Below are 22,853 nucleotides of genomic sequence, written 5' to 3'. Positions count from 1 at the left end.
AGAAGGGAGCATGCTGGGGGCCCTGTTATGGGCCCTCTTTTCTTCCATCCGACATAGTCAGCAGCTGCTGCTGACTAAGATGTGGAGCTATGCGTGGATGTCAGCCTCCTTCGCACAAAGCATAAAAACTGAGGAGCCCGTGATGCACGGGGGGTGTATAGGCAGAAGGGGAGGGGCTTTACACTTTTAGTGTAATACTTTGTGTGGCCTCCGGAGGCAGAAGCTATACACCCGATTGTCTGGGTCTCCCAATGGAGCGACAAAGAAATACGGTATGTACTTTTGTGCCAGTGGTGTAGATGTGCCGCCCCTGAGGCTTTCGTCGCCACAGAGGTACTGCACCTCATCCAGAGGTGTTGTATCCCATCCTGAGTAAAAAGGGGGTCATTTACCGGTTCACAGACAAAACCTGCACACACCAATTGTTAGGTCACAAACAGGGTCAGGGTTTAAGGCAGGTACCCCATTAATGCTGAGGAGCAGTGACCAGTATACCTGGTTATGGGGCCTTAAGTCCCATTCACTGTCCTAGAGGGGTGGAGCCTGGCAGGAGGGAGTGTAGGAGGAGTCAGTGGGGTAGTTAGGAAAACCGGTTAGTTCAAGTTTGAACCAGGCGGTCTGTCAGAGAAGTGACAGTGGACATGAGTCTGTGACAGGAAGTCTGAGAGAAAGGAGTGAAGATACTGGGTTTTGTGGTGAAGACCCTGGGGCCCTGCTAGGTCCAGGTGACACCGAGGAAAAGGGTTCCAGAGTGCCACGGATGTGCGGGAGGCCTCCGTGGACTTGTTCCACCAAGATCACCCGGGTGGAGGAATCTGGTTGCAACAACGGGGACAGTCCCCAGGCTAAAGAAAGAAAGACATTTCCATTAGCAATCTGACTGCTCAGGAGATTGCTGTAGGCACCCGAGGCTAGAACCTGCCACCCATCACCTGCAAGGGCGGGTGGGGGGGGGGGGCAATAGAAGGACCGAGGTGAGCCACCCTTTGGACAGGACTCTGTGGTGGAGGCGCAGGACAGTCTAGTGAAGGTCAGCACTAGTGAGACGGCCAGGGAAGGCACATTGAGGGGTGCACCGGTACTGACCTTTGACCTGCTCGGGATTGGCGGAGGTTTGGAACACTGAATCCCACCATACCATGGTTAACCGGTCAGCGCAACTGTGAGACTAAGGCTGGGGCCACACGGGGACTACTGCGATCCACTTGCATGACACTCGGCTCGTGCTGGCAGTACAGCAGAGCCGAGTGTCATGCGTGTGTCCTTGCAACTGAGGTCCGTTCGTGCGAGCAGACCTCAGCTGTGGGGGGGGGCGGGCCGGCGCTCAGGAGGGGAGGGAGGGATTTCTCTCCCTCTCTCCTGCATAGCCGGCTATTGGCATTCTCGCACTGCACTAGCGGTACACTGGTGTACCGCGAGTGAAGTGCGATTTTTCTCTCGCCCCATTCACTTGAATGGGTGCGAGAGAAAGAGTCTCGCATTACAATTGCAGCATGCTGCGATTGTTTTCTCGGTCCGATTAGGGCTGAGAAAATAATCGCTCATGTGTACTGACACACAGGCTAGAATTGGTCCTAGGGGAATGCGATGTTTTATCGCACTCCACTCGCACTATTTTTCTCGCCGTGTGGCTTAGCCCTTACAGTGAGTAAAACATCTTGACTGCACGCCCTGTGTCGTCTGCTTTGTCCTGCACCCCATCACCATTTACCATAGACTTTACAACGGTTGCACCGGGGCACCGGCTCAACATGTGGGGAGCAGAAACACCTAGCTGCCACAACACCAGCCCAGGGAGTCCTGTCCAGCAGCCCCGGCTCCAAAGCCGCAATCCACCGGTGGCATCACGAATCTTATACAAACTTTATTACCATCTCCCCCATACCGCCATATTAATTGACTCCACCAGGGTCACGGAGTCGGGTCACGGAGTCAGGCCCCGTCACCGCTGACTACCCTGGACTAGTCCGGCCCGACACCGAGTCACCTAAGGCCCTGGGGTGGGCGAGTCAGACATTTATGGCTGTGTGTTGAGGTATTTAGAGGACACCATATTTACACTGTTATACAAGCTGCACACTGATTACTTTATATTGTATCACAGAGTCAGATCTTCAGTGTTGTCCCAGGAAAAGATAAAAAACAGTTACAAAAATGTGAGGTGATCACTTTTGTGAAATACTTACTATACGTCTATAGGAAGGTATTGTCCAGGCTTAGACAACACGGCACCTGTCTTCCACACACAGTGACCGCCTCGCTGCTCCTGTTTTTGCAGATATGCAGCCAAGAGATTTATGTTTTAGTCTGTGGCTACACTTTGTATTTTCATGGATTGTGGCAGTCTATCAGAGTCACGGGAGCAAAGGTCAAAAGAGATGTGGAATTAAAAAGAAATTCTACCAACATCATTCCTATATGGGTTCAGTGAGTAAGATCTCTGCCCAATCCTTTTCTGGTCCAAGGACCAAATTGTAAGAATAAACCACCAACAATAGCTGCAACTATATACTTAGGCTACTTTCACACATCAGGTTTTTTCCATCAGGCACAATCCGGAAAAAAAACGGGTAAAACGGATCCGGTACCGCATCCGTTTTATCCCCATAGATTTGCATTGTTACCGGATTGTGCCTGATGGCTTTGCGTTGCATCCGTTTTTTTCCGGATGCGGCAAGATTAATTAAAGCGGTGGCCGGAGGAAACATATCTTGCAACGTTTTTTTGTCCGGCAAAAAAAAAAAAACACATCGCGCCGCATCCGGCCGCTGCGGCGCATTTTTCAATGCATGCCTATGGACGCCGGATGCGGCGCGATGCGGAAAAAAAACATCCGGCCGCCGCATGCGGTTTCTTCCACTGCGCATGCTCAGTAGCGTGCCGCAACCGGAAAAAAAACGGACGGGCGCATGTAAAAACTTATGCAAAGGATGCGGTGTTTTCGCCGCATAGGTTTCACAGCCGGATTGAGCCGCACTGCTCAAACCGGATGTGTGAAAGTAGCCTTAAAGGGGTATAACCATCTGAGACATAGGTGGAGACAGACCATACAGACTGGAGGGCCTCACCTAGCAGCTGATTCTGGGAGGTAAAACATGTTACTCAGGCAGGAAAAAGGTTTTCCCCTCACAGAAAGCTGCAGATGTGATCTCATGCTTTCCTGTCTGTATACTGTCTTGTGTCCTCCTATCTGCCCAGGAGATGTGGTATGATCAGACCATGTACCTGTACGGTCAGACACGGCCATTACACAGTACACAGCAGAAGCAAGACAAACATACAAGATCTCAGCAAAAGGAACTTTTTAAAAAAACTTTCAATTGTGAAAATTATTTTAAGATCAATTCATTACAATGTATTTTGTTTACAGGACGCCTTTACATCGATCCGTATTGTTATGCGTTCCAATTGGTCATAAATGCTCAATGGCATGGAGAACCAACAATCTTGCTCAGAATGGACTGATGTCCATTGAACAAATATCAGGTACAGCTGACGTCAATCCAGACAATCTCAGTAGCCAGTTAATACATGAAAATCCTACAAATGTGTGTTTGGGGTATTGCGTGTTCTGATCACCCTAAAGGGCCACTTACACGCTGGGACATTGCTAACGATATATCGTCGGGGTCACGGTGTGTGACGCACATCCGGTGTCATTAGCGACATCGCAGCGTGTAACACGTGTGAGCGACCTTAAACGATTGCAAGAGAAGCAAAAATCGTTGGTCTGTGAGACGTCGTTCACTTACCAAAAATAGTTGCCTATTCAGTAGCGATGTTGTTTGTCGTACCTGCGGCCGCACACATCGCTACGTGTGACACCGCAGGAACGAGGAACAACCTCGTACCTGCGGCCACCCACTGAGGAAGGAAGGAGGTGGGTGGGATGTTCGTCCCGCTCATCTCCGCTTCTATTGGACGGCCGCCGTCTGGCGCCGCAAGTACTACCACCCTCTTAGAAAGGAGGGGGTTCGCTGGCCAGAGCGACGTCGCAGGGAAGGTAAGTCCGTGTGACGGGTGTTAGCGATGTGCGCCACGTGCAGCGATTTGCCCATGACGCACAACCGACGGGGGTGGGGACGCTCGCTAGCGAGATTACAGCGTGTAAAGTACCCTTTAGTCTATGTGCCCACAGGAGAAAGTAACCGCGGAAAGCCCACAGATTTTCTAGATTTTCCAGATAAATCCACAGGTTTACTCAAGTACAGACACTCCCCATGTTATCCTATGGGATTTGGGGAGCGCTGTATCAATGCTGCAGATTTCCCGCAGCCGCACGTAACTGCATGTGCATTATTCATGCGGAATTCCCGCTCCTCCACTATGGAGATACAGGGCGGGAATTCCGCAGGAATTCTACACTGTTTCCGCTGGTTTACCTCAACAACTCCGCAGACCTACTGCAGCAATGGATAGCTGCAGATTCCGGGGAGCTGCTGCGTGAATCTGTGGAAATACCTGCAGAAAACTCCGCAGATACGATCTCCCGTGGGCACATGGCCTTAGGGTACGTTCGCAGAAGCGTTTGAATCGGACGAGTGCCACTAAGAAAATCTCGCGTTGCACTCGGATCAATATTATTCAATGAGGGAGAGCAGATGTTCAGCTTTTTTCTTATTCAGATTCTGGATGAGCGAAAAGTTGCAGCATGTTATATGCATATATATACACATGTCATTATAAATGAGAGAGGCGTCATTCGCACCCATACAAGTCTATGGGTGCGAGTAAAACATCAGACTGCACTCGGATGACATTGAGTGCAGTGTGATAACCGTATCAGCTGACAATGGAGGAGATCGAGAGATTAATCCCTCCCTCTCCTCCGAGCTGTGATCTGATCGCATCGGATCACAGTTGTGTGACACTCAGCTCACCCGCGTAGCACAGCGGGAGTCGAGGGTCATTAGCAGATCAAAATCCATGCACTTGCATCGGATACCATACGATCGCGTGAATCCAGCCTTACACCAATGTATTTAAGTCAGCTGAATTTGACAATAACAACAGCTTTGATCAACAGTCTAAAGTGTATGTTTCCCTTCCCTCCCCCAGAGATTACATATCCACCATACTGATCCTTTAGTTCTCCAAGTGATAAGCCGCCCTCAAAGAATATCCGGTAGTGGTTCTCCCATAAGTGAATAAAAGCACTTTGAGGGAGTCCTCCTGTGTATGGAAAATCAGGCAAGAGAGCCTAAAAAGAGACTAAATGATCGGCCAAACCATCGTTCAGATAACAGCTGTCTAAAGTGAATGGAGGGGCTTAACTACGTAAGCAATGGCTTTTCTAACCATCTCACGGGTGGTTCAGTTGCTTTAGTAGTCATCCATGTCTTTACAGTGGACTTGTACACTGGAGCCAAACTGGTCAGAGCTGCAGTGCAAAGCATGGTAAAGGAAAGAAGCTGCAGGCTCTGATAAGACAGAAGTCAAGAGTCATCTCTCCACTAGACAATGCAGCAATTGATAATTCATACGTGGCCAAATGTTGCTGCGGGGCCTTACAGGGCCATTACAGGAATAGCATTGGAGAATTATATAGTTCTTCACTATACTTTATCCACAGCTTGCGGTTTTCAACTTTACTGTCTTTCCATAGGAACCGTAATGTTTATTTCCAGTGGACAGTGTCCATCTCAAGACCAGAACAATTATTTAGCTAAAAGACCTAAAATGTGCAGCGCAGCAATGTGCAAGTCAGCGGTGCAGAGAGCAGGCTCAGGGGCTTTGCTCACACCATTTGCAGCGGGGGTCAGCCATCACATACAGAGAATACCCAACTGTAAAAAAAAAAAAAAAAAAACCCAGACACGCACAGCCGATCGCGCAGACGCACAGCCGATCGCGCAGACGCACAGCCGATCGCACAGACGCACAGCCGATCGCACAGACGCACAGCCGATCGCACAGACGCACAGCCGATCGCACAGACGCACAGCCGATCGCACAGACGCACAGCCGATCGCACAGACGCACAGCCGATCGCACAGACGCACAGCCGATCGCACAGACGCACAGCCGATCACAGACGCACAGCCGATCACAGACGCACAGCCGATCACAGACGCACAGCCGATCACAGACGCACAGCCGATCACAGACGCACAGCCGATCACAGACGCACAGCCGATCACAGACGCACAGCCGATCACAGACGCACAGCCGATCACATACGCACAGCCGATCACATACGCACAGCCGATCACATACGCACAGCCGATCACATACGCACAGCCGATCACATACGCACAGCCGATCACATACGCACAGCCGATCACATACGCACAGCCGATCACATACGCACAGCCGATCACATACGCACAGCCGATCACATACGCACAGCCGATCACATACGCACAGCCGATCACATACGCACAGCCGATCACATACGCACAGCCGATCACATACGCACAGCCGATCACATACGCACAGCCGATCACATACGCACAGCCGATCACATACGCACAGCCGATCACATACGCACAGCCGATCACATACGCACAGCCGATCACATACGCACAGCCGATCACATACGCACAGCCGATCACAGACGCACAGCCGATCACAGACGCACAGCCGATCACAGACGCACAGCCGATCACAGACGCACAGCCGATCACAGACGCACAGCCGATCACAGACGCACAGCCGATCACAGACGCACAGCCGATCACAGACGCACAGCCGATCACAGACGCACAGCCGATCACAGACGCACAGCCGATCACAGACGCACAGCCGATCACAGACGCACAGCCGATCACAGACACACAGCCGATCACATACACACATCACATCCAGCACTTCCGGCAGCAGGGAATGAGAGCAAGTCACATGTCCGGCCGCAGGTCATGTTCGTTGCGCTCCACTGCACTGCCTCTCAGGATTCTCCCGGCGAGAAGAGATCGGTGTCGCTGAATGAGGTGAGTGTGTGTGAGATCTGATTGTGTGTGTGTGTGTGTGTGTATGTGTGAGATCTGATTGTGTGTGTGTGTGTGTGTATGTGTGAGATCTGATTGTGTGTGTGTGTGTGTGTATGTGTGAGATCTGATTGTGTGTGTGTGTGTGTGTATGTGTGAGATCTGATTGTGTGTGTGTGTGTGTGTATGTGTGAGATCTGATTGTGTGTGTGTGTGTGTGTATGTGTGAGATCTGATTGTGTGTGTGTGTGTGTGTATGTGTGAGATCTGATTGTGTGTGTGTGTGTGTGTATGTGTGAGATCTGATTGTGTGTGTGTGTGTGTGTGTATGTGTGAGATCTGATTGTGTGTGTGTGTGTGTGTATGTGTGAGATCTGATTGTGTGTGTGTGTGTGTATGTGTGAGATCTGATTGTGTGTGTGTGTGTGTATGTGTGAGATCTGATTGTGTGTGTGTGTGTGTGTATGTGTGAGATCTGATTGTGTGTGTGTGTGTGTGTGTATGTGTGAGATCTGATTGTGTGTGTGTGTGTGTATGTGTGAGATCTGATTGTGTGTGTGTGTGTGTATGTGTGAGATCTGATTGTGTGTGTGTGTGTGTATGTGTGAGATCTGATTGTGTGTGTGTGTGTGTATGTGTGAGATCTGATTGTGTGTGTGTGTGTATGTGTGAGATCTGATTGTGTGTGTGTGTGTATGTGTGAGATCTGATTGTGTGTGTGTGTGTATGTGTGAGATCTGATTGTGTGTGTGTGTGTATGTGTGAGATCTGATTGTGTGTGTGTGTGTATGTGTGAGATCTGATTGTGTGTGTGTGTGTATGTGTGAGATCTGATTGTGTGTGTGTGTGTATGTGTGAGATCTGATTGTGTGTGTGTGTGTATGTGTGAGATCTGATTGTGTGTGTGTGTGTATGTGTGAGATCTGATTGTGTGTGTGTGTGTATGTGTGAGATCTGATTGTGTGTGTGTGTGTGAGATCTGATTGTGTGTGTATGTGTGAGATCTGATTGTGTGTGTATGTGTGAGATCTGATTGTGTGTGTATGTGTGAGATCTGATTGTGTGTGTATGTGTGAGATCTGATTGTGTGTGTATGTGTGAGATCTGATTGTGTGTGTATGTGTGAGATCTGATTGTGTGTGTATGTGTGAGATCTGATTGTGTGTGTATGTGTGAGATCTGATTGTGTGTGTATGTGTGAGATCTGATTGTGTGTGTATGTGTGAGATCTGATTGTGTGTGTATGTGTGAGATCTGATTGTGTGTGTATGTGTGAGATCTGATTGTGTGTGTATGTGTGAGATCTGATTGTGTGTGTGTGTGAGATCTGATTGTGTGTGTGTGTGAGATCTGATTGTGTGTATGTGTGTGAGATCTGATTGTGTGTATGTGTGAGATCTGATTGTGTGTATGTGTGAGATCTGATTGTGTGTATGTGTGTGAGATCTGATTGTGTGTATGTGTGTGAGATCTGATTGTGTGTATGTGTGTGAGATCTGATTGTGTGTATGTGTGAGATCTGATTGTGTGTATGTGTGAGATCTGTGTGTGTGTATGTGTGTGAGATCTGAGTGTGTGTATGTGTGTGAGATCTGAGTGTGTGTATGTGTGTGAGATCTGATTGTGTGTGTGTGTATGTGTGAGATCTGATTGTGTGTGTGTGTATGTGTGAGATCTGATTGTGTGTGTGTGTATGTGTGAGATCTGATTGTGTGTGTGTGTATGTGTGAGATCTGATTGTGTGTGTGTGTATGTGTGAGATCTGATTGTGTGTATGTGTGAGATCTGATTGTGTGTATGTGTGAGATCTGAGTGTGTGTATGTGTGTGAGATCTGAGTGTGTGTATGTGTGTGAGATCTGAGTGTGTGTATGTGTGAGATCTGATTGTGTGTATGTGTGTGAGATCTGAGTGTATGTGTGTGTGAGATCTGAGTGTGTGTATGTGTGTGAGATCTGAGTGTGTGTATGTGTGTGAGATCTGAGTGTGTGTATGTGTGAGATCTGATTGTGTGTATGTGTGTGAGATCTGAGTGTATGTGTGTGTGTGAGATCTGAGTGTATGTGTGTGTGAGATCTGAGTGTATGTGTGTGTGAGATCTGATTGTGTGTATGTGTGTGAGATCTGATTGTGTGTATGTGTGAGATCTGAGTGTGTGTATGTGTGAGATCTGAGTGTGTGTATGTGTGTGAGATCTGAGTGTGTGTATGTGTGTGAGATCTGAGTGTGTGTATGTGTGAGATCTGAGTGTGTGTATGTGTGAGATTTGATTGTGTGTATGTGTGAGATCTGATTGTGTGTATGTGTGTGTGAGATCTGAGTGTGTGTATGTGTGTGTGAGATCTGAGTGTGTGTATGTGTGTGTGAGATCTGAGTGTGTGTGTGTGTGTGTGTGTGTGTGTGTGTGTGTGTGTGTGTGTGTGTGTGTGTGTGTGTGTGTGAGATCTGATTGTGTGTATGTGTGAGATCTGAGTGTGTGTATGTGTGTGTGTGTGTGTATGTGTGTGTGAGATCTGAGTGTGTGTGTGTGTATGTGTGTGTGTGTGTGTGTGTGTGTGTGTGAGAGCGCTGATGTGTGTGATCACTGCAGGTCCTGCTGCTCAGCGTCTGGTGAGAGTAATTGCCGGGTGCCGCTGTCTATAATGAAGTGTCCTGCAGTATCTGTAACTTTTTTAGCTGCACGGACACTTCACTATTGATCCGCGACTAGGGCTTATTTTCAAGGGAGGGCTTATATTTAAGCCTTTCTCCGAAAATGCTGAAAATCCCTGCTAGGGCTTATTTTTGGGGGAGGTCTTATTTTTGGAAAAACACGGTATATAAAAAAAAAAAAAAAAAGTCTCATTGCTCTCAGCACGTGACAAAAAAGGCTATGTGCCCATGTTGCTTTTTTATGTGGATATTAAAAAAAGCGTGTTTTGGCAGGAAAAACGTACATTTTTTTATTACATTTTTCCTGCTTCTTTTTGTGCTTTTTAAAGTCATGGCGACCACAGGGGTTCCTACGCTGTACCCCCACAATCACCGCCAGGTCTCCGGCTGATGTTACAGCTGGGACCAGTCACTCTGCTTGGAGCGGTGCCCGTGCCGCACCCGGCAGTTTAACCCCCGAATGCTGCGATCAGTGCAATCACAGCATTCAGAAGGCAGGGAGATTGATCTTTTACCTCTTCCCTGGCGATCGGGTCCCTGGAATGTGATCACAGGGACCCGACTGCTGCCATGGTAACCCTGGGTCATCGCCATGACTACCCCGGGTTACTGAGCTACGGAGAGCCTCGCACACCATGTTGTTGCTGTATGCACGGTGTGTGAGGCAAAGTGCTGTGTTATAATCCACTATAGGGATATATAAATTGCAGGGGATTATAGAAACGCAGGAAATAAATGCAGAAACAATTGACATGCTGCTTTTTTCTGCAACAAAATCTGCAAGAAAAAAAAAGCAGCGTGTGCACAGTAAGTCATGATTCTAATACTTTGCTGGGATGATTTTTCCTTGCTTTTATTGATTAAAATAAGAAAAAAATGCATTAAAAAAATTCAACGGAGGCACATGACTGTGGATTTTGTCTCTGTATGGCATGTTATGCTTTATATAAAGGTTATTTAATAATTCCTTTTATTTGGCTTTGACTAAACATTATTGATATACATGCATTTTTTTTTACCTACGGTTTTTCCGCATCTAATGGAAGTCTATAGAGAATATCTGTACATAAAACTCAGCGTACCCAAGAGAAATTGACATGTGAATCTGAACAAGGACCGCAGTTTACGCTGAGAAAAAAAAAAAGCTCAGAGGGCAGGAGATTTCTATAAGCCTATGTGCGCATGTTGCGTTCTGTCCCTGCAGAAATTTCTGCAGCGATTTGAACAGCACACGTGCGCTTCAAATCGCTGCAGAAAGAAAATTTTTTAAAAAAAGCCGATTCCATGCGCTCTGAGTGCAGCCCCTCCCATAGACAGAGCGGGCACTGCATGCAGAGCGCACGGAATAAGTGACATGTCACTTCTTAGAACGCACGCTTCGGGCAGCAGCCGAAGCGCTGCGCTCTAATACGCCACGTGCACACGTCTCCTGCATAATCTTCATAGATTATGCTGGGGACGCAGGATGCATGCAGTTACGCTGCGGTGCAGATCGCAGCGTAACTGCATGCAAATACGCAACGTGCGCACACAGCCTTAATCCCATTTACTGTGCTGGAATTGTAAGATGTTGCATTTTAATGCAGCAAGAAATGTCAAAAGCTCATTGTAAGTACATAACAGTTAAAAAAACAATAAAAACGCAAAAAAAAATCACAGCGGAACAGCTTTTGGAATAGTGGAACTAAATCAAAGAAACCTTAATATGGGCTGGCCCTGCAGGGGTTAAACAGATGTATACTCTGCAACGAATAAAGCACATTTTGTCACCAAATGCCAGGGGATATAAAGACAATATTGTCCACCATCTACAACACTAGAGTATATACAGACATCTGATGGGTAGAGTGGACTTATCTGGGCCCAGCTGCTCTGAGCACCGCCCTGCTCAATCTAATCACTCCACAGGCAGGGTGCTGTCAGCAGAAAGACCACAGATGAGCTGCGGGAACCCTCTGCCTGCCGACAACCCCACAGGCCCCCCCCCTCTGCCTGTCCCCCAGAGACCCCCCCCCGCCTGCCTCCCCCCCTCTGCCTGCCTCCCCCCCCCCCCCCCCCTTACACAGGTCTCCCTCTGCCTGCCTCCTCCCCCCCTTACACAGGTCTCCCTCTGCCTGCCCCCTCCCCCGACACAGGTCCTCCTCTGCCTGCCCCCTCCCCCCCCCCCCCCGACACAGGTCCTCCTCTGCCTGCCCCCTCCCCCCCCCGACACAGGTCCTCCTCTGCCTGCCCCCTCCCCCCCCCGACACAGGTCCTCCTCTGCCTGCCCCCTCCCCCCCCCCGACACAGGTCCTCCTCTGCCTGCCCCCTCCCCCCCGACACACACACACACACACACACACACACACGCAGAATAGTATCACATCCTGACAGTGGGTGGGGAATGCAGTCACCAGGCATGCAGCGTCTACCTGCACACTGTTACAGGTTCATGTGCTCTTTAAAGGGAATGAGTCATCAAAGAAGATAACATAGTATTATTTTTACATTTTTGATTTTTTCAAATTAATCTAAAAATACTTTTCCCCCATAGGCCACAAGGCCTAATGACTCCTGGCATGTGGACATTAGTAGCACAAATCCCATCTAAGGGCGTGTTCACACGTGACTTTCCGGCTGCGTCAAAAACGCTGTGTTTTACAGTTCTAGCAAAGAGATCTAAAAAAATCTCATGCACACTTTTTCCTTGTTTTTTTTTATTTGTTTGTTTTTTTATTACAGAGCATCTCCCCCCCCCCCCCCCAACATGTCAATCCTGTCAGCATTTTTTGCCCCTTCTAATAAATTAGAAAAAAATGCCAGTAAAGTAAAAGTCCACACAATACATAGCTGAAAACGCACGCATCTTACATATTTATAGCAAATTTGTCAAGTAGTTTGAAGAAATTCTGGGGTAACAAACCATGAATCGTTCCCAAATGTTTGTGCAGATTGAATGTGGATAAAAATTTGGCAATGACATTAGTCCGAGTCAGCTTTAGTCACATTGGAGAGTGACGAGGTGAAGGCCACTTGGCAAACACATCAAAAGTTAAGCCACTACAATGGGGTAACATTCGGGAGAAATGTACCAGAGCCTGACTGGAGACACGTCTGGTGGAGGCGCACTGCAGATGCAAGACGTGCCCAAGGGCTCGCTCACACTGGTGTAGAAATCGGACGAGTGCAATCTGATAAAAATAAGAAAGGGAAAGGACTCGGACCCATGCTATTCAAAGACAGTGCTGATCTGCGTTGTTTTTCTCTGCTGTATTCAAGCAAGAGAAAAAAATAATTGCAGCATGCTGAGATGTGACTGCGAAATGGTAGAAAAAAAAAAAATTGGCCGCGGCAGGGACCATCAGTACGGCGTCCGATTTTTATGGATGCATTACAATTCTGCAAGATGGGAAACACTAAAGATTATTAGCTGCTGAGTTTTTAAAAAAAAAAAAAAAAAAAAAAAAAAGAACTATACACGACCGGTGAGAAAAAAAAAAAAAATATTCACTTTTCTGAAGGATAATAAAATCTATTATTTTTTTTTTTTGTTAATACCCTCATTTGACCACAGCCCAATTCATTAAGAGGCGCGAGTCCCTTAAAAGAGATTGACTACTTTTAGGAAAGGAGGGACAAAAACTGTAAAATAGCTAAAATTAATAAACTTAGTAGGTATGCGTCGTACCTTTCCTAAAAGTTTACAAAACACCCTTTAGGCTATGTTCACACTAGAAAAATGATTTTTCTTAAGAAATTTCTTAAGAGTGAAGGATTAGTTCACCTGCGTTAAAAAACGCACCAAAAACGCACCTGCGTTTTTGCCGCGTTTTTGGTGCGTTTTTGGTGCGTTTTTACCACTGGTTGCTCCCTGCGTTATTGTGCCAATTATCTATGGCAAAAAACGCAGTTAGCTGCAGAAAAGAAGTGACATGCTCATTCTTTTTCTTAAGAAAATCTACTGAAAGAATTTTCTTAAGAAAAAAACGCAGTGTGTGCACAGCTAATTTTTTTTGCCATAGGTTTTGCTGGGGAATGTCTGCAGAAAGGTTTCAAGAATTTCTCAAGAAATTTCTGCAGCAAAAACGGACCCAAAACGCAGGTAAAAAACGCAGTGTGTGAACATAGCCTTAAGGGGAACCTGTCACCAGGAATTTCCATTATAACCTGCGGCCACCACCAGTGTGTTTTTATATACAGCATTCTAGAATACTGTATATAAGAGCCCTGGTCGCTCTGCGGAACATAAAATACACCTCACCTGTGGAGCGGAGAAGTCCTATGGGCATAGCTGCTCTCGGGTCCGGCGCTTCCTCTATCCTCTGCAGTTGCCATCCTCCCTCCCAGCTCCATGTGGATGACGCGTCCTAGGTCATCCACACATAGGCTTCCATTGCACTTTTGATCTGCCTTCAGCAGGGCAGATCTAAGTATTGTAGTGCACATGCGATCTATCTTTTCTATGCATTACAGTACTTTGCTCTGCCATCAGCTGGCCAGATCAAAGTGCACATGCGCAGGAGCACAATGGAGGCCTGTGTGTGGATGACGTAGGATGTATCATCCACACGGAGCAGGGAAGGACGGTGGTGGAAGGAAGAAAGGAGACACCGGACCAAGACCAGAGACACTCATTGGGCTGGACTGCCCCGCAGGCGAGGATAAGGCTATGTGCGCACTATGACATTTTTACAGTTCTCCAAAATGCTGCGTTTTTGGCCGCAAAAAAAAAAAAAAGCACAAAAACAAACCCGTGGCAAAAACGCAGCGGTAAAAAACACCGCGTTTTTGATCACTGCTTTGCTGCGTTTTTCCAATGCAATGCATGGATGAAAGACGCAGTAAAACACAGGAAAGAATTGACGTCCAAAAACGTAGCTAAAGAAAAAAAAAAAAAAAAAAGTTCTGTGCGGACAGCAAGGATGCAAAGCCATGCAGTTTTGAGTCCAAAAACGCACCCGAAAAAAACAGCTCAGTGTGCACATAGCATAGTCTGTGGGTTTTTTGTTGTTTTTTTTTTTAAAAAAAAGTCGGTGTTTGGCCAAACACCAAACCTTGGGTTCGCTCATCTCTATTGACAGCTCATTGACTTCATTATACAACCAGTGAAGCTGTCAGCTCAGCAAAGGAAGGTGAGGCTGGGCCGGGATTGGAGCATAGGAGGCAGAGAGTTGGGAAAATCTTTGGTACTACCAGATTACTTAAAGGGAACCTGTCAGGTGCACTATGCACGTAGAATCACGAGCAGTTCTGTGTGCACATTGCTAATCCCTGCATAACCGTCCCTGTATCTAGTAGCATAGATAAAGAGATCTACAGAAAGTATTTCTAAAGATCTTATATCGTATGCTAATGAGCTCAGGGACTAGTCCCAGGGGCGTTGCTTCCCTTCCTAGTCGGCCCATTAGCATGTTAGTATACCCCTGTGGGCATACTAACATGCTAATGAATGTGCAGCATCAGAGGACGGTCGCTCTCACCTCTCTGCCGCCATCGCCGCCTGACACTGGATTTCGGCTCAGTGCTCATGACCCCGGAGGTTCGGTCATGCACACTATGAAGCCGGGTGTACACGTCCTGGCTTCAAACTGAAGTAGTGCACATGATCGAAAATCTGGGGTCATGTGCACTGACCCGAAATCCAGCGTCGGAGGCGATGGCGGCGGAGAGGGGTGTGAGATCATCCTGAGATGCTGCGCATTCATTAATATAATAGCAAACCCACAGGGGCCCACAGGGACATACAGTGGTACCTTGCTTAACGAGAACAATCCGTTCTGGGACTGTGCTTGTTAATCAAGGTACTCATTCAGCAGAGCAAGATTTCCCATAGGAAATCATTGAAATGCTGACGATCCGTTCCACAACTTCTATAATGTCCCATCCTGGTCCCCTATTCTATCATTCAAAACACACACAAAACACATTATATGCTCACCTTACCTTCCATTCCATCGCAAGCCTCCTGGGTCTTGTAGTTCGCCGCGATGTACCTGGGAACTACAAGAACCATCAGACCAGCGGTGGAACGGAAGGTAAGGTGAGCATAATACTGTATGTGCGTGCGTGTGTGTTTGTGCATACATGTGTGTGTTTGTGTGGACTGCAAGTGCGGGTCAGAGTGTGGTGGATGGACGAAACCGGAAGTGTGTGCAGTGAGACTTTCGCTCGTACAGCAAAGCTTTCTTGTAAAGCGGGTTACAAATTTACAGAAAGCTTGGCTTGTTAAGCAAAATTCTCGTTAAGAGGGTTACTCGTTAAGCGAGGTACCACTGTACTAACATGCTATTGGAGCCGACTACAAAGGGAAGCAACACCCATGGGACTAGTCCCTGCGCTCATTAGCATACAATAAAAGATCATTAGAAATACTTTTTCTAAAGATCCCTTTATCTATGCTAGTGTATACAGGGACGGTTAGGCAGGGATTAGCAGTATACACCCAGAACCTTTTTTGTATACAATTTTAAACAGTGATTTTTCAGGCTAGGAACAACTGCATAAGTAAAGGTATGGATGACATTATCAGACCATATACAGTTTGGGGTGGATCCTTCTGACAGATTCCTTTTAACTATAGCCCATCAGCGGATATATGCTGCCCGAATCTTGGGCAGCATGCATCAGACACAGGCTGGTTGATTATAGCCAGGTATGTTTCACCCAGCACTGCAGCATTTCAGAAGAAGACACTGATAGATGCTGGGTACCGAGCTGCACGGGTCACTAGATATACAGGCAGACGCTGGCGTCTTTGCCCCGCCTGACGACAGTAACAGACAGGTTTCTGCCTATACTCACACGTAGGTAGAGACCTGTCAGTCACTGTCAGCAGGCGGGGAGAACATACCGGGGACCCTCCTGTACGTCTAGTCACCCGTGCAGATCACTGTTCAGCCAACATGTATCAGCTGTCAGGTTCCCTTTAATAGAAAAAAAAAAAAAAGTTCTAAGCATTAACCAGCATGTGAAGACCAACCATACTGTAACATCTGCAGCAGATTCTTGAGAGGCTATAGATTCTGCAGGACACTGGTGTGGAAATACTGACACTTTTCATCTATTGCAAAGCTATTAGTGAAGTCTGCACCAAAATCCAGGACCCATGCAAATATCGATGAGAATTTGTGGACTGGATATGAAAGCAGAAAACTAACAAAAAGAATTACAGAACAAGTCAGACATACACCGCTGTGTCCTGGCTGTGCTGATGTGATCCCATGTATTGCTAAAGGTGGTGTCACACATAGCGACGCAGCAGTGATCACGACCAGCGATCTGACCTTATCAGGATCGCTGCTGCATCGTTACATGGTCGCTGGTGAGCTGTCAAACAGGCAGATCTCACCAGTGGCCAGCCCCCAGCCAGCAGCGATGCGTGGAAGCGTAACTAAGGTAAATATCGGGTAACCAAGGAAAGCACTTCTCTTGGTTACCCGATATTTACCTTAGTTACTAGCGTCCGCCACTCACACACTGCCAGTGCCACCTCCCTGTTCCCTGCACTCCTAGTCACAGTACACATCGGGTTAATTACCCGATGTGTACTCCAGCTACGTATGCAGGGAGACGGCACTGGCAGCGTGAGAGCGGCGGACGCTAGTAACTAAGGTAAATATCGGGTAACCAAGGAAAGGGCTTCTTGGTTACCCGATGTTTACCGTGGTTACAGCTTACCGCAGGCTCCACACACCTGCTTCCTGCTCGCTTCAGTTCGTCGCTCTCTCGCTGTCACACACAGCGATGTGTGCTTCACAGCGGGAGAGCAACGAGCAAAAAATAAAGCAGGACATTCAGCAACGACCGGCGACCTCACAGCAGGGGCCAGGCCGTTGCTGGATGTCACACACAGCGTCAGGACGTCGCTGCTATGTCACAATTTTCTGTGACTTAGCAGCGACGTCGTTGTCGCTATGTGTGACACCACCTTAAGGACCTCATGACATGTAGCTCTAGAATATATGCAAACTGTGCATGTGGGTCCATGGTACAGAAAAACAGGCACCACATGGCTACATCTACAAGGCTAGACATCTAGAACTACCATCAAATACTGTTGAAGGCAGCCTGCTTCTCCACCCGGACTAATGAAGACTGGATACAGAGGTACCAAGTAATATGCCATCACTAGGCCCTGCTGGAATACTTAAAGGGAACCTGTCAGGTGCAATATGCACCCAGAACCACGAGCAGTTCTTGGTGCATATATCTAAACCCTGCCTAATCATCCCTGCATACACTAGCATAGATAAACTGATCTTTAGAAAAAGTATATCTAAAGATCTTTCCCCGTATGCCAATGAGCACTGGCACTAGTCCCCTGGGCGTTAGTTCCCCTTGGCTAGTCTACTCCATTAGCAAGTTAGTACACCCCTGTGGGCATGCTATCATGCTAATGAATATTCTAGTTCTAATGAATGACTAGTCCCCGCGCTCATTAGCATATGATATAAGATCTTTAGAAATACTTTTTCTAAAGATCTCTTTATCTATGCTAGTATATACAGGGATGGTTAGGCAGGGAATAGTAATATGCACCCAGAACTGCTCGTGGTTCTGGGTGTATATTGGACCTGGCAGGTTCCCTTTAAGGACTGTGTCCCCATGAGGGAATCTGTCACTTGAAGGGAAAAAAAAAAAAAAAACTAACAAGTATGGCTAGTTTCACACTTGCGGTTTTTTTCCTTCAGTCGCAATCCGCCGTTTTGGAAAACAGAATCCGGTAACGGATTTCGCTGCTTCCCCTGGACTTAGATGGACGACGCATTGCGACTGATGGTCCTGCGTTGCATCCGCCGGGCGGAAAGAATGCAGCATATAGCGTTTTTTTCAGCTTCCCTGAGCGTCAAAAAAACGCAATGTGCTGGAGTCCGTTGGCATCCATCATTTTTATAATGGAAGACAATGGTGGCGGAATCAGTCACTTGACGGATTCCTTTGACGCATCCCTTGTTACACATCTGCACATGCTCAGTTGAGTAATTGTTGAAAAAAAAAAGGCTACAACGGATTCCGTTGTTATGCAGCGTCCGTCGCATCAGTTGCGCCACTATATGAAACGCATCCGTTACATCCGTCACACAATGCAATGCGACGGATGCCGCACAACGCAAGTGTGAAACTAGCCTATAATGGCTGATTTCCACTTGGCAGATAGTGGCCCGCTAAACCAACTGCTAATCTGGGTCCATTTCATTGCCCATTTCCAATGCTCTCAGAACGATTGGTAGCAACTTATTCTGCGCACATAGGATGTCACTACTCTTGGTAGTACAGGCCCTGAATGAGCAAGCTGAAAAAAATCATCTCACCCGACAAACGAGTGCTTGGCTTTTACTGCAAGATCATCAGGGAATGCTTTCTCACAAGAATGGGCCACTGTAAATGCAGCCTCTGCTGAACAGGGCGAGGGATGTAAGTAGTCAGACAGCCGGTGATGTCATAACCAACCTTAAGGGGAAGGCAAAAACAAAATGATTAGACGTGTTGGCACTTGCACCAAACACATCCAATCTATCAGGTGTGGCCTGCATGCGTTTGATGTGCAAGGGCCCCTCAACTTGTATTGATCTTCCATATGGTGGCAACCAATTGAATTTTTGCTATAATCAGCTATTTTCCATAGAGAAAAAAAAAAAAAAAACACGTCAAAATCTATCAGCAGGCGTGAGGTGAGCGGAGTCAAGCTCCAGACTGACACAGTGCAGCCCCGCATGTCTGCAACACTGTGCCGCGGGATGATGCCGCTACATCACGCCACCCACGGAGAGCAGCAATGCTATACACACACAAGAATTATTTTTTTCTTCCAATTAAAAAAAAAAAAAAAATCAGACTGATATCGCAAGGTATGGTTATTGCATCATGTAGCTAAATATCGGGGGACACTTGTGATCTCACAGACTAGGATAATGGCACAATCTTAGACAAGTCTCCAAAGTGGTAAAAAGAAATTGCAAACCACCGGGATGGTTTTTTTTGTTTTTTAAAGCTGGACTCACACTTGCGAGTATCTCGCATCGCATCACCCGGTACGGCCGCACTCTCCAGACCGGAGCGGTCAGCTGCAAGTATTTGTATGCAGGTGAGATGCTCGTGTCTGGAGAGCGTGGGGCTGTGCCCGGTGATGTGATGTGAGACTCGCGCAGGTCACACGGGAGACATTTGCAAGTGTGATTCTGGCCTAAAACAAGCTTCCACCGTTACCTGTTATCACCTGCGTGGCACCCGGCCAGCACCAGACACCTCTAGGGCTGTGTCATTCCTGTCACCTGACTGCAGCGACCAAAGGCCGAAACAGTCAGGGAGGGAGGGAGGTGACGTCCTGATCCTGCCGGTGTCACACTTGCAAATGCCTCGCACGAGTCTCACAGTGCATCACCCGGCACGGACTCTCACTCTCCTCACAGGTACGGATCAGTTGCATATAGATACATGCAACCAACGGGTGATGCAACGCGAGGCAATCGTGAGTGTGACACTGGCCTAACCATCCAAACGTGTGCAGTGGATCCAAAAGAGGGAACAATATTGACTCCTTTCGCCAGGAGAACTAGTACATACGGAGCTTCTGACTCCTTCCTGGCATCAAAGGAGAGTGGAGATAAGCAGTGGCCAGCGGTGATCAGCCAAAAGGAGCAAACACGGGGATGTGGGGGGCAGAGACTGAGCTCCCACACATCTGCCATCTATAATGTGGGTGTCCAGCCATCTGCATAAGGAGTGACCCAAACACTCAAGAACTGTGAGACCGAGTTGGGGGTTAGTCCTCATCCCATCAGAGGGCTGAAGTCAGCACAAAATGACTGTTCAAACTGAGCACAGGCGCTTGGTGCATGACGGCAGGATCATTTATATACACCTTGCCACCTGCTGCTTTTCTATCTTCTTCCCTTCTCTGGTTCTATGAGGCCAGAGCTGTCAATCATAAAAGGAGTTACTGTATCTAGAAGCAGATAAAGGGATCTTTAGAAAAAGTATTTCTAAAGATCCTTTATATGTTAATAAGGCCAGGGACTAGTCACAAGGGCGTTCATTCCTGCGCTCATTCCACCCACTTAGCATGCCCACAGGGATGTGCTAATATGCTATTGAATGCCCACTGCCAGCATCCTCATCAGCGGTGATGCGCGTACCTCTCCGTTGCTACAGCTTCAGACGCCGGGCAGTGTGCATGATCAGGTCACTGCACATCCGGTCATGCGCACTATGAAGCCGCGTGTAAGCATCCCAGCTTCAGAGAGGTCTAGTGAGCATGACCGGCAGTGGCAGTGACTTCTGATTACGCGCACTGCCAGACTTGTGAGGCTGTAGCAATGGACAGGTATGCGCGACACGACTGGTGATTGCAATGGGCATTGATAGCATATTAGCACACCCCTGTGAGCATGCTTAGTGGGCGGAATGAGAGCAGGAACTAACATCCTCATGAAAATCGGTGCGAGTGGAATGCGAAAAAACATCACATGCCACTCGGACTAATATTAGTCTATGTTTCAGCGCACACGAGTGATTATTTTCTCAGCCCTAATTGGACCGAGAAAACAATCGCAGCATGCTGCGGGTGCAATGCGATCCTGGTTTATCTCGCACCCATTCAAGTCTATGGGGCGAGAGAAAGATCGCACTACACTTGCAATACACCGGTGTACTGTGAGTGCAGAGCAAGAATGGCAATAGCCGGCAACGGAGGAGAGAGGGAGATAAATCCCTCCCGCCCCTTCTCAGCGCCAGCCCTACCTTCCGCAGCTGAGGTTCGCTCGCACGATCGGACCTCAGTCGCAGGGACACTCACATGACACTCGGCTCTGCTATAATGCCAGCGTGAGCCGAGTGTCATGCGAGTCCCTGCGCTCCTTAGCATATGATACAGAATCTTTAGAAATACTTTTTCTAAAGATCTCTTTATCTATGCTACTAGATACAGGGACAGTTAGGCAGAGATTAGCAATATGCACCCAGAACTGCTCATACTTCTGGGTGCATATTGCACCCGACAGGCCATTTAAAGGGAACCTATCAGCACAGGATGACTGTTCAAACCAAGCACAGGCACTTGGTGCACCAAAGTGGGGCAAAACATAAGTGCACCTCCCCACCTGCTTGTTTCCCCCTCTATCTCCGCCTCCATAAAGCCAAAGCTGTGAAAGATGGGGAAAAGAGTACATGGCTAGGAGCACTTAAGTGTATGGCCCCGCCCTGATGCACCGAGCGCCTGAGCTTGGTGTGAACAGTCTGCGCTGACAGTCCCTTTGATCTGATTGGTTCTCCCACCAAGATTGAGTGAGGATATTTTGATTTTTCTTTAAAAGAACTTTTTCAGACTATTCAGCCCAATGCGGTTCTATCACGATCACCCATATACTGATGCAACCGCAAAAACCTGCAAGACCCCCGTCCGGCCAGCGGACCCCAGCATTCGTGACATCACAACTTATCAATATGGAGCAATATTACATCACTGATCAGATGATGACGTAAGGGCCTCAAACCTGGGGTAAAGCAGTACCACTACTATCAGGATGGGGGGCACAGGTCAGGCCTGTCACCCGCATAGGGTTAGTGGGCATCCCCCCCACAGGTGAGTGGTACGGTCCATGTGCAGGCTGATGGCAGGGCTCCGGCCCTCCTGCCGGTCCTTACCCTCCTCCAGTCCGTCTGCAGTCGCGCTGCCGCTCTTCATTAGGAAGGAAGGCACGAACTCGGCGGCGTGGACATTGGGGACGAACGGTTTGGCGTTGACGTTGAGCCGGGCCAGGGCTGAGTTGAGCTGGGCCTCTGGGGCGTCAATGTCCGCCTGCTCCCAGGAATCCGGCGCTGAGTCGCTGGGGTCCATGATTTCCGGGTGTGTGTGGTGACGAGGGGGAGGTATAATGACAGCGGGCCGGGGATGCGCGCTACCAACTTCCCGCAGGGGGTGCACAGGCGGCGGCTACGAGGCAGGAGGAGACCCGGCAGAACCCGCTGGTGGCGGCGGTGATAACCCGACTCAGCACTCACTCAACGGCTCCTCGTGTGTTGCCGCGACGTCACTGACGTAAGCCGGCGCACGGAACGCGACGCAGGAGGCGCCACTGCTGTAGTTCCGGCTGCACTAGCCTTATTTCCAACATACCGCTCCCGAACTACAAATCCCACAATGCTTTGCGCGTTTGGAAGCGGAACACCACCCGCCCGCGTTCTCCTGAGAACGCGCAGTCGCAGTGGGATGATGGGAAATGTAGTTCTAAGCGTGACCGCAAGCATTGAACAACTCTGTCCCTGCGTGTCACTGGCTCACAGAGGAAGACCAGGCAGG

General features: G+C 48.2%; 1 protein-coding gene across 2 annotated transcripts in view; it reads right to left on the bottom strand.

Moving 5' to 3' along the window:
• GSPT1 (G1 to S phase transition 1) overlaps positions 1–22,604 on the bottom strand; it is a 65,812-nt gene extending 43,208 nt beyond the window's left edge. Inside the window, exon 1 of one of the 2 annotated variants that reach the window (XM_075317956.1) lies at positions 22,199–22,604. In XM_075317956.1, coding sequence (XP_075174071.1) covers positions 22,199–22,391 — 193 coding nt within the window. In that variant the 5' untranslated portion in view covers positions 22,392–22,604. The remainder of the gene's footprint in view (positions 1–22,198) is intronic. The other variant, XM_075317957.1, reaches the window with a different exon arrangement.
• Between the last annotated feature and the right edge of the window lie 249 nt (positions 22,605–22,853).

The sequence above is a fragment of the Anomaloglossus baeobatrachus genome, chromosome 7, assembly GCF_048569485.1.
Source record: "Anomaloglossus baeobatrachus isolate aAnoBae1 chromosome 7, aAnoBae1.hap1, whole genome shotgun sequence".
In the NCBI taxonomy this organism is placed as follows: domain Eukaryota; kingdom Metazoa; phylum Chordata; class Amphibia; order Anura; family Aromobatidae; genus Anomaloglossus; species Anomaloglossus baeobatrachus.
Note: the sequence above shows the minus strand (reverse complement) of the source record. Positions and strands in the feature narration are given on the sequence as shown.